The sequence below is a fragment of the Urocampus carinirostris genome, chromosome 8 (genome assembly GCF_059441175.1).
Source record: "Urocampus carinirostris isolate Australia breed hairy pipefish chromosome 8, RoL_Ucar_1.0, whole genome shotgun sequence".
Classification (NCBI taxonomy): domain Eukaryota; kingdom Metazoa; phylum Chordata; class Actinopteri; order Syngnathiformes; family Syngnathidae; genus Urocampus; species Urocampus carinirostris.
In genome coordinates this window covers 3,994,486-4,010,504 of record NC_142356.1, presented here as the reverse complement: position 1 = coordinate 4,010,504, position 16,019 = coordinate 3,994,486, and the positions used below count along the sequence as shown (strand labels likewise).

Below are 16,019 nucleotides of genomic sequence, written 5' to 3'. Positions count from 1 at the left end.
AATTATTATGAATATGAAGTATCGAATTAAAGTATCTGTTTTCAAAAGCAAAACTGAAAAGTATGGTCCAAAAGTTTGTGCTTAAAAATTCCGGTTGCACTACACATCAACGGGACATCAATTGGTCAAAATACAGTGTGTTCTTTTACTATTTTTTATTTCAGATGTCGTTTATTTTCTTAGTCATTGTTCATCAATTACCAGCTATTGTTCAAATACAGCTTGACCAGGGTTGGGTAGGGTTACTTTAACTTGACTTGTGAGTCATCATTTTATTCATATTTAGTTTCTTTTGTCTTTTATTAGCATATTTGGTATTGGAGTCATCCAAAAGTAATTGAAAGTAATCAAGTTAAAGTAACCCTACCCAACCCTGATGGTCAAACATACACAAATACATGAATGAAGAAGGGGCAATGGAGCTATTAGAAACACAGAACTCCTTAGGAAAAAACAAATGGAATAATAGATCTTTTGTATGCTTATTTGAATCATCCGGTACTGCATCCAGTAACTACTTTAGCTACAGGGTTGGGTAGGGTTACTTTAACTGGATTACTTTCAATTACTTTTGGATTACTCCAATACCAAATATGCTAATAAAAGACATAAGAACCTAAATATGAATAAAATGACTCAATTTTGTGCAGGCTTGGGGAGTAACGGAACACATGGAACGGCAAAAATTATGTCGGCAAGCTGTTTGGATTTATTTTCATTTTGTTTCTGTCGCATTTTATGTTCGTTTTGCCAGAGATCAAAGAGATCAAAGCCAGGAGAAAAAGCTTACCACGTGTTGCGAGTCATCATTTTATTCCTATTTAGTTTCTTTTGTCTTTTATTAGCATATTTGGTATTGTAGTTATCCAAAAGTCATTGAAAGTAATCCAGTTAAAGTAACCCTACTCAACCCTGATCTTGACTTTGGCGTTTCCTCTATTAACCTTACCACACATCAAACCTGGAACTCGTCCAGTAGTTTTTCTTCCCTCTGCATGGCAAAGATGCTACAATTTTAGTAGACGAATGACGTTGTCCTTCACCGTCACACCCGGACGAATGAATGGACGCAATAAAGGTTAGGGACGACTTTTCATAAACCTGCAAGAGTGGCCGAGCTGGGCGATAACAGTGGCCTACCTTGAGGGACACGGATTAAAAAGTGGGAGATAAAAATGGCTCCTGGGTTGCCATTAAGGTGAATGCCCCATTAGCCACGGGTGTATAAAGATTTGTTTGGATTTGAGAGATTAGTAAAGTGTCGCTCAGGCGAGGCTGCCGGCACCGAGCTCATTTGTGTCTGAGGTCATTTTTTTTTATAACTGAGGGGCTCCTGTTTGAATTATTTCAACACATGGGAGGAGTGAAAAGGCCCTGGAGACGAGGCGAGGCTCCTGGGGAACTCGGAGGAGAGTAATGATGATTGAATTTTGTGGGGGAATTGTTTATTTCAGGAGCCACCAAGCTTTTTGAAGCTGAGAGCTAATTATTTGTTACTAATTAGCGCAAAGGGCTAGTTTGCTATGCATTTCTAAAATAACAACTTATCATGTTAGAATGACTTTCTTGCTATGTTATTATTATGTTATTACCAGGTTGAAATGATTAGAACTAGGGTTCAAATACGCTCAGTTAACCACTAAAACAACTGCTTTGTAGAAAGACTCTGAATGTTTTCCATAAATAATTTATACAGTGTCTGAAATAACGGCGTGCATTTTTTACGTCGGGCGTACAACTCCGTACGTCTCCGCCCGGGTGGCCGACAAATTTTGTTTTATTCAGATTTAAAAATCATTGTTTGGTTTGGAAATTTTGGTTGGTTTGGTAATTTGCATACTCGGCAGCCAATCAGAAGCCTGCATCGAATAACTTCGTGCTTCCGGACTTTCCCGAGCGTTATAAGGTCGTGCATTTGCATATCATTTTCCAAAGTAAACGCACAGAGAACACAAGAAAAATGGAGAAGTGGTTAGGAATCAATCCAAAACCTCACCCCTCTGAAGAAAGATTCAAAAGAAGCTAACGAAGTTGATGACGCTACAAAACGTAAACGTACATTAAAAGCATCTTGGAAAAAGGAGTTCACGTGGCTTCTAGCAGACGACGCAACGCAAACATTGCATGAATGAAGATGAGTAAATACAGGTACATACTGATGGCAGATGGAAAACAGCGATGTCATATACATGAAATGAAATGATCTGCACTTATATAGCGCTTTTCAAGTCAATGACTTCCCAAAGTGCTTTGCAGTGTGCTTCACATTTCCCAATAGCGGCCTTGTATTGCAGCCATTGTCCATGATTGACCTCAGCTTTTTCAGTGCTCGTCTCTCAGCTACTGTTGTTAGGCTGTCCAGCTCTTTGCCCACAACAGAGCTCGCTTCATTCATCATTCATAAGTTATAGAATATAAGTGTCGGTGCTGAAGAATTAGCTTTTGTGAGTGACTTTGGTGTTTTCTTTAAATATAATAAAATGAGAATATTTTTCTTTCTTGGCTCTTTGGGGTTAAAAAGGTTCCTAAACTCTGCGTTAAAGTCTTAGTGTGGGACAAAAAAATTGATTCATGTGTATACATATATATATATATATATATATATATATATATATATATATATATATATATATATATATATATTAGTGATTTTCTTCTTGCAGATTTTTATAATCGACGTTTCTCGTCCTTGGGCAAGACACTAATGCACTAATGCAATGCTAGTCCAGTAGAAACAGAGGTTCGCTGACGGACTGACAACAGGTGAGTGAAAGGACTGGGCTGGTCAGATTAAGCCATGTGTATTCCTTTTTTAAGCACTAAATATGATCATATGCATACAAAACACAGAAGGCAAACATATTTTCTTTCACATGACATTTGATAAATATCCGGATGAATAAAACAAAGAAAAATGCACCATTAAAATTGATATTGAAAATGACAGTTATATTATTTGAATGTAACAAAATGCAGTACATGTTGAATAAAAAAGGAGGACAAAGGGATACTGGGGACAAGACTGACACATAACTAATAACCATTTTTCATTTGTAGCCGATTTAAAAAGCCTGGCAGCCTCGGGTGGTCCCTCCTAGTAGTAGTCTTCCCGCCCCTGATTTAAAACCTCTTCACTTCTACTATAATGCAAACTTTTAGCATTAGCATAGCATTAAAATTCTCCTATCGCTTTTATTCTGCCCGACTTAATTTATTTTACTGTTAGAAGACCAAAAAAAAAACGTGTGTTGGTGTTTACGTGTAAAACCGTAAGCTATTTTTCTAACTCCGGGTGCTTTGAGGCAAAGAGACGGCAATTATTTCACACGGAGGTGGTTCGGAAAGCAAATACGATTTCAAGGACGTGCGGAAGCAAAGGAAGACAAGGGAATACTGGGATGCGTGTGCTGATGTGTGTGTGTTTTGGGGCCCATCCATCTCACCAGCGCAAACTCCTTGTTGAGAACCATCTGCTCCAGCAGCGAGGACTCGTTGTGGAAGAGGTGAGGCTGCATGTGGCTCCACATGTGGGGGAACCACCAGAACTCGTCCACGTACTTCAGCAATAAATCGTCTCCCTCGTCTTCCTCCAGGGTGCCTTCAAAAACGGTTAAAAAGCACACCAATTAGCTGCGTTTCCGTTTAATGTTTTTCACAAAGAGAAGTGACATTTGCACGATTCCAACAAAGGAAAATATTGACACAATGATAATCATAATGTTAATGATAATAGTCGAAGATGAAAACATGGCAGGCAAAAACAACAATGTACATACCGTAAATTCCGGACTATAGAGCGCACCCGATTATAAGCCGCACCCACCACATTTTAAGAGGTAAACCGATTTTGTACATACACAAGCCGCACCTTTATATAAGCCGCATGCGCCCACATTTAAGCATGTAACAAACACAAAATTAACCCAAACCCGACTTCAAGTCCCGCGATTAAAACTAAATGTCCTTCATTAAAGTCCACAGTCCAAAAATCACAGCCGGCAAAATGAATGGAAAATGACACCGGTACTTAAGGTTTGATGCAGACCTGCAGAGTCCGGGTCCCGTTGAAAGTAATCCAAAGAAAGAAGTGTATATTTCCAAAGGTAAGGGTGGGAAAAATATATCAGATGAGCACATTTACTCACGCAACTCCTTTTTCTTTAACCAACTTTTTACCCCCTCTTCTTTCCTTGTCTGTCCCTCACCTTTAGCGGTCCCCACTTAAACTCGGCACCCCGCGTTTGTTCCGCCCCTCATTTTTTCGTTCACCCGTGCAAAACATAGCAGAATTGGTGTCTAAAATAAATACAAATAAATACATTACAAAAATATACAGTTGCAAATACATATTATACATGGGTTACACATATTTACAAAGAAAGACGGTACACCGAGAGAGTTTTCAAAGTTTTAACAATAATAATATAACTTTGACAGGGCAGTCAATGGTAGCAACACTGGAGCGCCGCTGGCGGCCGTTAGAAAAATGACATAAATTGGCCGCATCACTGAATAAGCCGCAGGGTTGAAAGTTAGGGAAAAAAGTAGCAGCTTATATTCCGGAATTCACGGTACTTGGTCTGCAACAAAATGATTATTTTAATAATCAATGAATGTTTTTTTTTTTTTTCGATCGATCGAAATTTTAAAAAAGCACATAATTAATTTCATCTTCTTCGTTCAATTATTGAAGTTTCAGACCTATAGAAAAAGTTCACAAAACAAAAGAATATTCTATGACAAATCCAAGTGTTTGTCAAACAACTTAACAATAAGGTAAAATAACATACAAATGTATGCTATAGGGAGACACGGCGGCTGGTTGGTTAGCGTGCAGCCCTACGGTGCAGAGGTTCAAGGTTCAAGTCCAGCTACTGCAACCTCCCGGTGGAGTTTGCATGTTCTCCCCGTGCATGCATGGGTTTGCTCCTACATTCCAGAAACATGCATTTCAGGGTTAATTGGCCTGTTCAAATTGTCCCAACATGAGAATGAGCGAGCGAGTGAGTTGTTTGTCTCTGTGCGCCCTACAACTGGCTGGCAAGCAGTTCAGGCTGTCCCCTGCCCACGGCCCGAGAATAGCTGGGATGGGCTCCAGCGACCCCGCAACCCTACTGAGGATAAGCGGTTCGTATAATGGATGGATGCTATACACCTGCAAATATGTAAAATACTCCTTTCCTAGCACCTTATCCAAAGATATTTCTCTTGGACTTATTATAAAAAAAACAAAAACAAAGAAAGCAATGAATTTCATTTCATGTGTAGCAAAAATACTTTTTACAAAAATAGTCAAATGTGCGGGCAGCACGGCGGCACAGTGGTTAGCGCATGTGCGGCACAGTTCAAGTCATGGGAACCTCCTGCGTGGGTTCAAATCCAGCTCCAGACTTCCTGTGCGGAGTTTGCATGTTCTCCCCGTGCTTGCGTGGGTTTCCTCCGGGCACTCCGGTTCCCTCCCACATTCCAAAAACATGCATTTCAGGTGAATTGGCCGGTCCAAATTGTCCCTAGGTGTGAATGAGCGAGCGAGTTGTCTGTCCCCGTGTGCCCTGCGATTGGCTGGCAACCAGTTGAGGGTGTCCCCTGCCCACTGCCCGATGATTGCTGGGATGGGCTCCAGCACCCCCGCGACCCTACTGAGGATAAGCGGTGCAGCTAATGAGAATACTAAAATGTAAGATACTTTTTTGTAAAAGGTCTAGAAGCGCTCTCTGCTGAACCAAAACGGTACTACAATCCTCAACTTCCTGAAATTTAATGCACTTATTTGCATTGATTTATTGTGCATAGTGGCTCAAAAATCGCACGACAAGACGAATTGATTGATGAAATTAGTTGCCAACGCTTTTAAGAATCGATATTAATGGATTTTATTGATTTCGTTGTTGCAGCCCTATTACATTTGTATGCAAACACTGTTCAGGAATGCCCGTGATTCAAAACAAGAATACGACAGCTGGTTTTATATGTACATCTCAACCTACCTCTGGAAAGCGTAGAAATATTTTGCAGTATTTAATTTTTTCTGAAAGTCCTGAAATTACTTGTGTCAACTGTTTCTGTTTCACTATTTTTCACTAAACTGAGGGTACCGTATTTTCCGCACTATAGGGCTCACCGGGTTATAGGGCGCACCCCCAAAAAATAGTTTTTGGTCCTATATCTTCCGTCGATAAGGCGCACCGGATTATAAGGCGCTACAATGGCAACGTCGACAAAAGAGTCAGATAGTTCAGTCAAACTTATTACCCCCTTAACTTTCCGAAAGCTTGCAAAGAAGCAAATACGTGTCGCAGACACGTGCGGATGCGGTGTCCGTACGATGTCACTCAAATGCATCGTTCCAAATATCACTCGGAAGGTTAAAGTCTTGGGATTCAAGAAATGCCAACCATTCCTTAGTTTCTATTTTCTTTTTCGCTCGCAACTTTACTGTGCATATGACAATAAACACTTGGAATTGAGTTTAATTTAAAAAAAGACCCATCACAGAAACATCGATATCACTCTGAAACAAGATACTGGGAAAATATATAGCCGGAGTAGCTCACCGAAGTCGTTGCGTTCAATAATAATGTGCAACCATGGTCCTCTTACATCCGTGAGTGTAGTAAATCCAGAAGAATAAAATATTTACAAATACAGAATAGTAAAACATGCTTTCTCTATGCCGTAGACAACCAACCAAACTTGCTATTCACATTCATCTTTTTCGGCCAATTGTAGGCTTTGTTTTGTCCCTTTAGCCTATGCAAGCCAGTAAATGATAAAAAGGATCCGCCCCCTTTACCTCCGAATAACTTTATCCAGTAGTGATCGATTCAAATGATGATTGACACATTGGTTAGCCAATGAAACGCCGGTATATAAATCCCATCATACACCGCGGACTACTTCACGTTCGGGGGAAAATCTAGTCGGCGGCTGTTGCATTAGTTGCAAGACTTTGCGACACACCATTGAGCCATATATAAGGCGCACTGTATTATAAGGCGCGTGGTCAGCTTTTGAAAAAAATTAAGACTTTTCGGTGCGCCTTATAGTGCGGAAAATACGGTAATTAAAATGCATCTACACATTGATTTTTAGAAAATCAATAACAGATTGCCCCCATGATCCAAACCTCCACTGAATTCTTTTATGAACCATTATCGACCAAAACGGGATTTCAAGTCTGTGTTCAGTGCAATTGTATACAAAAACAGTATCGACCAAAATATTTACCTTTGGGCAAAATTCAGATGAATTTGTTAACTCATTTTAAAGGTATTGTTTGGATTCAAGGATGGACTTGCGTCTGGTAATTTCGGGGTTTCCCCTCAAACAGGCAGTCCATCTATGAATGCAGGGTTCGTACAGGTGCTTGAAATTCTTGGAAATGCTTGAATTTTAACGCGTTTTCAAGGATTGAAAAGTGCTTGATTTTTTGGGGGGATGAAGTGCTTGTAAGTGCTTGATATTGTTGCCAGGTTTCTCGACAAGTCTGCCTAAAAACGATGCCAACATTGCTATTTAGTGGCTTCGCTTTGCAATTGCATTTCTTTTACCACTTGTGAAGCCCCTTCTCAAGGTTTCTTTTTTCCTCATGTTGAGGTTTTGAGTTTTTCCTTGCCTGCATGTTGGTTTAAGATCAGGCGATGAAGTAATTGTAATCCTGTGCAGTCCTTTGAGACATCTTGTGATTAAGGGCTATACAAATAAATGTGACTTGACTTGACACTAAAACTTTAAGTATAATTCCTGTTATTATTTTGATATATTTTGATTCAATAACAAATTGTTTTAATTTTTTTTTTGAATTAACTTACAAATTTTTCTACCCGGGGCCTCCTGCTGGTGGGACATGGATGGATATATTTTCCACCTTTTAAAGTGTGTTTTTTTAAGATATATTTTTGATCAAGGGATATTTTAGAAATTTTGCAATTTCCATTATGCGTAAAACCCCAAAAATGTAGCGATACAGCTTCACATTGCAAAAGGTTAGAATTCGTTGGTGCTCATCTGCCTTTTTTGTAGATAAAAATATGGCACCATCCTTGTTAACATATTTATTTGCCATTTGAAATATTTCTAAAAACCCAAGCTCTAATTTTTTATTCAAACACAATAGAATAACAAAAAATGACCTTGAAGCTAAAAGGGCGCACGCTCATTTGCATCCCGCAGTTCGGTGACTCCGAATTACTGAGATAGCATCAATTAAAAAAATTAAAACATTCAAATAGATATGTGGTCTACCAATTAGCTGTGGCATGACAAGAAATTTTCCATCCTCAGTGCTGTGAAGGTCGAAATTTGTGTTAAAAAATGCAACTCAAAAGCATTTCTAGAGTTGTTTTAAAAAAATGTTTTTCTTTACCTCATTTAGATGAAACTCGAATAACTAATTGAATGGCAAAACAATTAATACAGCCCACAAGGACATCCCTCTGAATGTTTGTGCCTATGCATTAGGGATGCAAAAAATATTTGTTTTAGTATTCAATTACAGACGCTCCCCTACATACGACCATATGACTTAAGAAAAACGGTAGATAAGAAATATCCGGAAATTGCTGTAAATTAGTTTAGTTAGGACAGTACTGTAGTGCTTCTTTCCGCCACTACAGGCATGAGGCGCTGTGAGAACTCGGCCAGCATCCACCCCGAAGAAGAAATCCGGCTTTTACTTCCTGGTTCGTGTGTAAACATTCTATACTGTATCTCCACCGTGCTAAGAACTTTGACATTTGTTTTGTTTAATATCTCATGCATCCATTCAATATGGTTGGTGTAAAGTGTAAATAAGAGGCGAGTTGTTTCATTTGAAATGAAAGTGGAATAAGAAAGCTTGATGCGGTTGAGAAAACAGTTGGAACGCTTGATTTCGGCCACTTTTTACCACGGAAGAGGTAGTCCCCTATCACTTGAAGCTCATCTTCCAAAAGTAAGTTAAACTTAGCTTTATTTCTCTTTATAGAGCATATCATTTTATGAAATGGTTATTTTTTAGTAAAAAACAATACAGACTACTTATACAAGCCTTGAACATACTTTTATAAACCTTAAACATACAAAATATAGAACTGAAGCAACTTACGAACGATTGTTCGTATGTAAGGCAGCGTCTGTACTCAATTATTTTGTCAATTAATCAACAGATTGGATAAACTAGTATATGCTAATGCTATTTAAAAAAATTTAGCTCAGAAAAAATATTTAAACACACTTATAGTTGTGACAAAAAATATGTTGACATTTCATACTTTTTTGGCAATATAATTTCTTTACACTGTCAACATTATCATTAAGGCAAAAAATAATGCTTGTCAATGGTAAGACACTGAACCCCCAATACCCCAAATAAGCAGGTTAATGTCTTACATGGCTGCAATACAAGGCCACTATTGGGAAATGTGGAGCACATTGTAAAGCGCTTTGGGAAGTCATTGACTTGAAAAGCGCTATAGAAATGCAGATCATTTCATTTCATTTCATTTCATAATGACATTTTTGTTTAAAATATTTACAACGACATAAAAAATGAAACGAAAAAGTCATCATTAAAATAAGCAAAATAATTTCCCAATTGATTTTTTGGGGCAATAATAAGGTACAGCTAAAATTACGTTTTCCATTTTCCTTTTCTGTAAATATTTTAGTCAGCTATTGTTTTTAAGTTTTAAAATTAAGTGTTAAAATGAGAAAAATACATTTTGCATCCGCAATATCAGATGATTTGGTTCATTTCAAGAATTATCTTCAATGTAGAAATAATACAAACACTTTTAATAATACTTATATATAATAATAATTAATAATATAATAATTTCCTTGTATTGTCATTCTGTGTAACAACGTACACAGAACGAAATGTCGATTGCACCTGACCCGTTGTAGCGAGCCGATGCAGCCGCAGCCAACAGAGGGCGCCGCCGACCACTTTTTAAGTCTTAGGAATGACTCGGCCGGGGCGCGAACCACCGACCTCCCAGTCTCAAAGCGGGCGCCTTACCATCTAGGCTACTGAGCTGGTATAAGTATAAGTCAAAACAGTTACAAAAGGAAAATATAAAGCTATAGTAATATATGAACAATCATATTTCAAAAGACAGGAATTCTTTGTCTACAGCTCTTTTTTGTTCTTGCAAAAAAAAAAAATTAAGTAATTTTAAGAACTATCTTTACTCAATTGTAGAAATGATATAGCAAAACCTAGGGTGCAAAATTGTATTTATTTTTTCTTGCAAACAAAACATATAATTTCTGTTATTTTAATAACCATATGTTATTTACTAGAGAAATTATATATAATTATATAATTATATAAATAGATATTTTTTTTTATTTGTTTGCAGTGTATTCCTGTATAACACCAAATTTACCTTCTTGGACTGTTCCTCACCTGTGTGGTAGAACTTGCCAGAAAATCCCAAATTGAAAGTGAAGTTGGATATCTGAGCTCGTAACTGTCTTTGCGTCTCCAGCAGCGCCTGCAGATCAATTAGATACTGTCAGTTTTCTAACCATTGGACATATGCAGTGTAAAATTTATTATTTATTGAACATTCTCAATATTCATAAAAAATGAACAAAAATGCCCTATTTAATTAGGCACAGTACATGAATCAACCTAATGTCTATTTCTAGGGATACACAAATACATACATCCATCCATCCATTAGCTGCACCGCTTATCCTCAGTAGGGTCGCGGGGGTGCTGGAGCCCATCCCAGCTATCTTTGGGCAGTGGGCAGGGGACACCCTGAACTGGTTGCCAGCCAGTCCCAGGGCACACAGGGACAGACAACTCGCTCGCTCATTCACACCTAGGGACAATTTGGACCGGCCAATTAACCTGACATGCATGTTTTTGAAATGTGGGAGGAAACCGGAGTGCCCGGAGGAAACCCACGCAAGCACGGGGAGAACATACAAACTCCGCACAGGAAGTCCGGTAGCTGGATTTGAACCCATGACCTCAGAACTGTGCCGCACACGCGCTAACCAATGCGCCACCGTGGTCAACGTTTTTATCCCTGTGATTTAAGATCAAGCTCACTAGCAGCAGTAGAACAGTAAGTAAAACAAATTATATGAGCATTTTGTGACGTACATTCAATGGTCAACCACTTGTATTCAAACAGTATTAACAACCGATTTTGTTTTTGTTTTAAAGTTTTAACAGCAGTCGTTCGGAATTTCTGTCTTTACTTCAATTAAGTTTGTCGGGCACAGTATGGCATAACGCTCAAGCACTATTTTAAAGCGAAATATACGCATATAAAATGTACAATGTACGTCATCAAAACCGGATTGGCTTGAACAATACTTGAATCTGACTGAGGCGAGTCAGACTCAATTCTTTTCAAATGGCCGACTTGCTATCCCCTTTTAATGTTCGTGGAGAACAGAGGTAATGCCATGATAAGCAAGGTGTGTTTTGCAAACTTTTTAAGTAGTCGTCATAATTTCTGTATGATACCGCTTGAGACTGACCCTATTCTGCATGAGTGATTCTAAACTTTATAAGTCTTCGGTACCATCCGTAATCATGCTAAATGCGAACTCACGACCAAATAAGACCAACGAGTGCTGGTGGAAAACATCGAAGCGCACAGGGAGCGCAGTTGCTGTGTTTTGCGGAAACGTGGCTCACGTTTAGCATTCCGGACGCTAACGTGTAGCCACCCGGAGCGACCCGGAGCAATCCGGCTTCAGCGCCGCTATACAGAGACACGAAAGCCTGGGGGAATCGGAGAGGAGGCGGACTTGCTAACACGAGGTGGTGTATCCCTGGACACAAAGAAAAGATTTCCATCTGCCGCAGGGATGTCGAAGTTTGGGACTAGCGTAAAGTGACGCCATCCACTCCGCTACAAGCACCCCTAGGGCATCATGTTAATCTGTTAATAAACAACAGGGTAGACTGCTGTAGTGTGAATTTCCCATCGGGGATGAATAAAGTATCTATCTATCTATCTATCTATCTAAACTGAGATAAAATTCACGTAGATGCCTCACTCTGTTGGAAAAAACGTATCTGGCGGTAATAGTTGACAAAGGAATTCATTGTCGACTAAATATGTTATCGATTTTAGTCGACAATGTCGACTTATCGCAGCAGCCCTACCATATAATACACACCAGCGCACTAAATACACCCCGGTGTCAGGTGTTAATGCCCAAATCAGGATTTTTTTTCCCATTTTTTAATGACTTCATTAGATGATTGGCCTTTAAACAAAGACTCGGTAATGAGTGTTAACAAAAGCGCCTTACACACACAAAAAAACGAGCATGGGCATGCACACACCGAGGCGGTAACACCGGCTAATGAAGGTCGATGCATTAAAAGCCTCTAGAGGATCCCCCCGCCCCCATGCACACATACACCCACCCTAAGTCGGCCAATTGCATTAGAAGTAAGATCGGGCATAAAGATTCAGCCCAACCTGACCCAACTTCACAGGTATTACGACTGACCAAGCTTGAGCGTGACCAATGCAGGACCGAGCCCGAAGAAAAGCGGAATTTTCTGATTTTATTGGTGAGGACTTGTGAGGAGGAGAGGTGATCAATGCTAAACAAATTAGTATAAACATTTTGATCTATAGTTTGAAGTTACAATAACCGCCAATTTTCAGCCTTTGACTGTTTTGATCGGGACATTTTAAGGTCGTCCGTCATTTTGACGGGTTAAAAATTAGGCCCTAAACGTCCAGCAGCAGTACGTCCTTAAGAATCTAGTGTTGAGAGACAATGACGGACAATGACAGGTGGATAGTAGAGACAGGAAGAAGTTCTTTGAATTGACATCGTAAGAGTTTAGTACAGTACGTGTTGTGATGCGGAGACCTACGTTTTTTTTGCGGACCATGGTCTCTCGTGGATAAAACTACTCACGGCTTTGAAACGCTTCGGCGCACTTTGATGTTAGCATAGCACTGTGACAAGATACTGAATTAATCACAGTGTTTTTTGCACATCTCGGTCCACACTACTAGCTCTGACACTGACAGGGCATTAGGCACTCATTCAGAGATTTACGTAAAAGTGGAAAGAAAAAGTCACCCAGAGAGAAGTCAGGCCCAACCCGAACGTAATCATTGACATTTTAAGCCCGACCCAAGACAAGATTCGGGTTGGGTTTGGCCCGGATTAGCGCTTGTGTATCATATCTCTGACATAACAGACTAGCGTTGCTGAGCCTTACTTGGGCGAGGTTGTTGGGGCCATGTTTTGTGGAAAAATGTGCATAAAAAACAAATGTATCAATCGATGAAATGAAATGATCTGCATTTATATAGTGCTTTTCAAGTCAATGAAGACTTCCCAAAGCGCTTTACAATGTGCTTCACATTTACCCATTCACACACACTCATACACCAATAGCGGCCTTGCAGCCATGCAAGGCGCCAACCTGCTTTTTGGGGGAATTAGGGATTCAGTGTCTTACCCAAGGACACTTAGACATGTAAGACGGAGGAGCCGGGATTCGAACCTGCGATCTCTTGATCCCAAGACGGGCTCAGCCTCCCGTTGATTCCGATAGAAATTTGAATTTGGCTGCTTGAAGTGGTCAACGGTCTGAAGCTGCAGTACCACCGAAGGGTGTTCGAGACTCCACAAAAGCAAAACACACGAAACACACGGTGTTCATCTTTGTTGATATTTATTGGGGGTGCCTTGACACAAAACCTAGCTTAAGATACTCGCAAAAGCCTGAAGTACAACTGTTGTACGTTTTAACAAAAATCAGTTCAGCTGTTTCAGAGCCTATAAGTCACGTACAAACACACACACAAACAAATCAGGATTTTGTAAGTAGTTTAGATTACCGTAAATTCCGGACTATAAACCGCTACTTTTTCCCCAAACTTTCAACCCTGCGGCTTATTCAGTGACGTGGCCAATTTATGTAATTTTTCTAACGGCCGCCAGCGGCGCTCCAGTACAAAAGGTAAGATTTAGACCGGTGGAATATATGCGCCGAGGAAGACTGCAACTTCACTAAAACTAGCCGCATGCGAAAGGCAACTTTTTAGCAAGTCTGCCAGTGGATCCTGACAGCATGGGGCAGCATAAAAAAATCCACCATCACCAACGGGTTCCGAAAAGCCGGTCTGCTGCGTGCCGGAGAGGAGGGCACAGAATCAGGAGTGGATGAAAGTTCCAGCGACAATGAGTGCGAGTCCGGCTGCGGGAGCGTGGGACGACGTCTATATTACACTGTTTCTTTTCGACACTGAGGAAGATGACTTTGATGGCTTCAGTTCTAAGGAGGAAGATGAGGACGGTTTACCGTGATTTTTACAAGTACGGTATGTTTTTTTAACAGACCCGTTTACTGTGTTGCGAGCGTGTTGCTACCATTAACTGCCCTGTCACAGGCACCGTTTGGGATGAAAGTTATATTATTATTATTAAAGCTTTGAAAACTCTCTCGGTGTACCGTCTTTCTTTGTAAATATGTGTAACCATGTATAATATGTATTTGCAACTGTATATTTTTGTAATGTATTTATTTTAGAAACTTATTCTGATATGCTTTGCACGAGCAAATGAAAAAGAAGGGGCGGGGCAAACGCGGGCTGACGGGAAGTGGAGTAAAGGTGAGACGTGTTTGTGGACACGGCCGACAATAGTGGATATATATATTTTTCCCACCCTTACCTTTGGAAATATACACTTTTTTCCTTGGATTACTTTCAACGGGCACCCGGACTCTGCAGGTCTGCATCAAACCTTAAGTACCGGTATCATTTTCCGTTCATTTTGCCGGCTGTGATTTTTGGATTGTTTAGTTGCTGTTAATAGTGTCAATAAAATTGTTCAAACCCAAAAATTTTGTGTTTGTGTGGCATTTTTTCAATGTGGGCGCATGCGGCTAATATAAAGGTGCGGCTTGTGTATGTACAAAAACGGTTTTCCTCCCGAAATGAGGTGGGTGCGGCTTATAATCAGGTGCGCTCTATAGTCCGGAATTTACGGTAGATAGATTCGCATCCCTCCATTCCCGGGCGGACTCGGCCCCACCCACTCCTCCGCCCATTCCCCTCTGAAACTTCATCCCTCCACGGCTAGCTCAAATGTCACGTTCTACGGAGACAGCCTCGTTCTAATTTAAAAGGAAGGCTGAAGCAGCACGGGGGATCTATCTCTTCGCTCGCTCCTCCTTCGGGTTCCTCTCTTCTTGCCATCATTGCACTTCTCGCTGTTTGCCGGCCATAAATATTTTTTATGAAACTTTTATGATTCGCTACGTATTTCAGGCTGCGGGGTCGTTTTGTCGGGCTCAGCGCCACGTCTCTATTAAAAATGTTTGCCGGGCCCGCTTTTAATCGATCCCCGGGAACCTTCTGTGATTTATGGGACGGGGCCTACTGATGGGGGGTAGCGAGGAGTCGCCGGTGAGCAGGGTTTCCTTCTCAAATATAGAGTCGAAGGCGCGGGGTCTTCATTAGCGCTAATCTAATGGTGTTGAAGATGGCGGCGTGCTGACAGATGTGCGAAGGCTTAATCGGATCCCTTGTCGCCGCCGTGATGCCATAATTTTACATCACACGCGTGCGAATACTCGGAACAAAATTAACTTTGTTGTCGAGCGCTTTGCATTTTAACTCGATCTCATCTCAGCAACGCGCTTGCTCAAAATGCATTATTAACGCATGTGCCTGCATCGTATTCCGCCATTTTACATACAACGGGAACTGGAACCTTGAAACGCGAACGATTTGATGCAGGAATAAACAAAACATGCGTAGAAAGGGATTTTCCGATGTAGAAAATAGAGAAGTTCTGGCTTGGCCGGAGAAGCTGGTCCCATAAATGTAGACACAGAAAAAGATTTTGGATTTACAGTGGAACCTCGGTTTTCGAACGCCTCTCAGTTCGAACAAAACGGAGTCCGACCAAAAATTTAGAGAAATTCTTGCTTCGCTGTTCGGTCAAAAAATCGGAGTTCGAACGCCGGTAATGCGTGAGTGCGTACGCTAGGGTGCCATGCTGAGCAGCGTACGGGTGTTTTAGCC

The 16,019-nt window shown here is 40.5% G+C and overlaps 1 protein-coding gene across 2 annotated transcripts in view; it reads right to left on the bottom strand.

Moving 5' to 3' along the window:
* The window catches only part of ndst3 (N-deacetylase/N-sulfotransferase (heparan glucosaminyl) 3), a 123,489-nt gene that overhangs the window by 59,678 nt on the left and 47,792 nt on the right, over window positions 1-16,019 (bottom strand). For both annotated transcript variants that reach the window (XM_088341388.1, XM_088341389.1), the window contains exons 3-4: window positions 10,391-10,478; window positions 3,444-3,598 (exon numbers count right to left, since the gene is read on the bottom strand). In XM_088341388.1, the coding sequence (XP_088197514.1) occupies window positions 3,444-3,598; window positions 10,391-10,478 (243 nt within the window). The remainder of the gene's footprint in view (window positions 1-3,443; window positions 3,599-10,390; window positions 10,479-16,019) is intronic.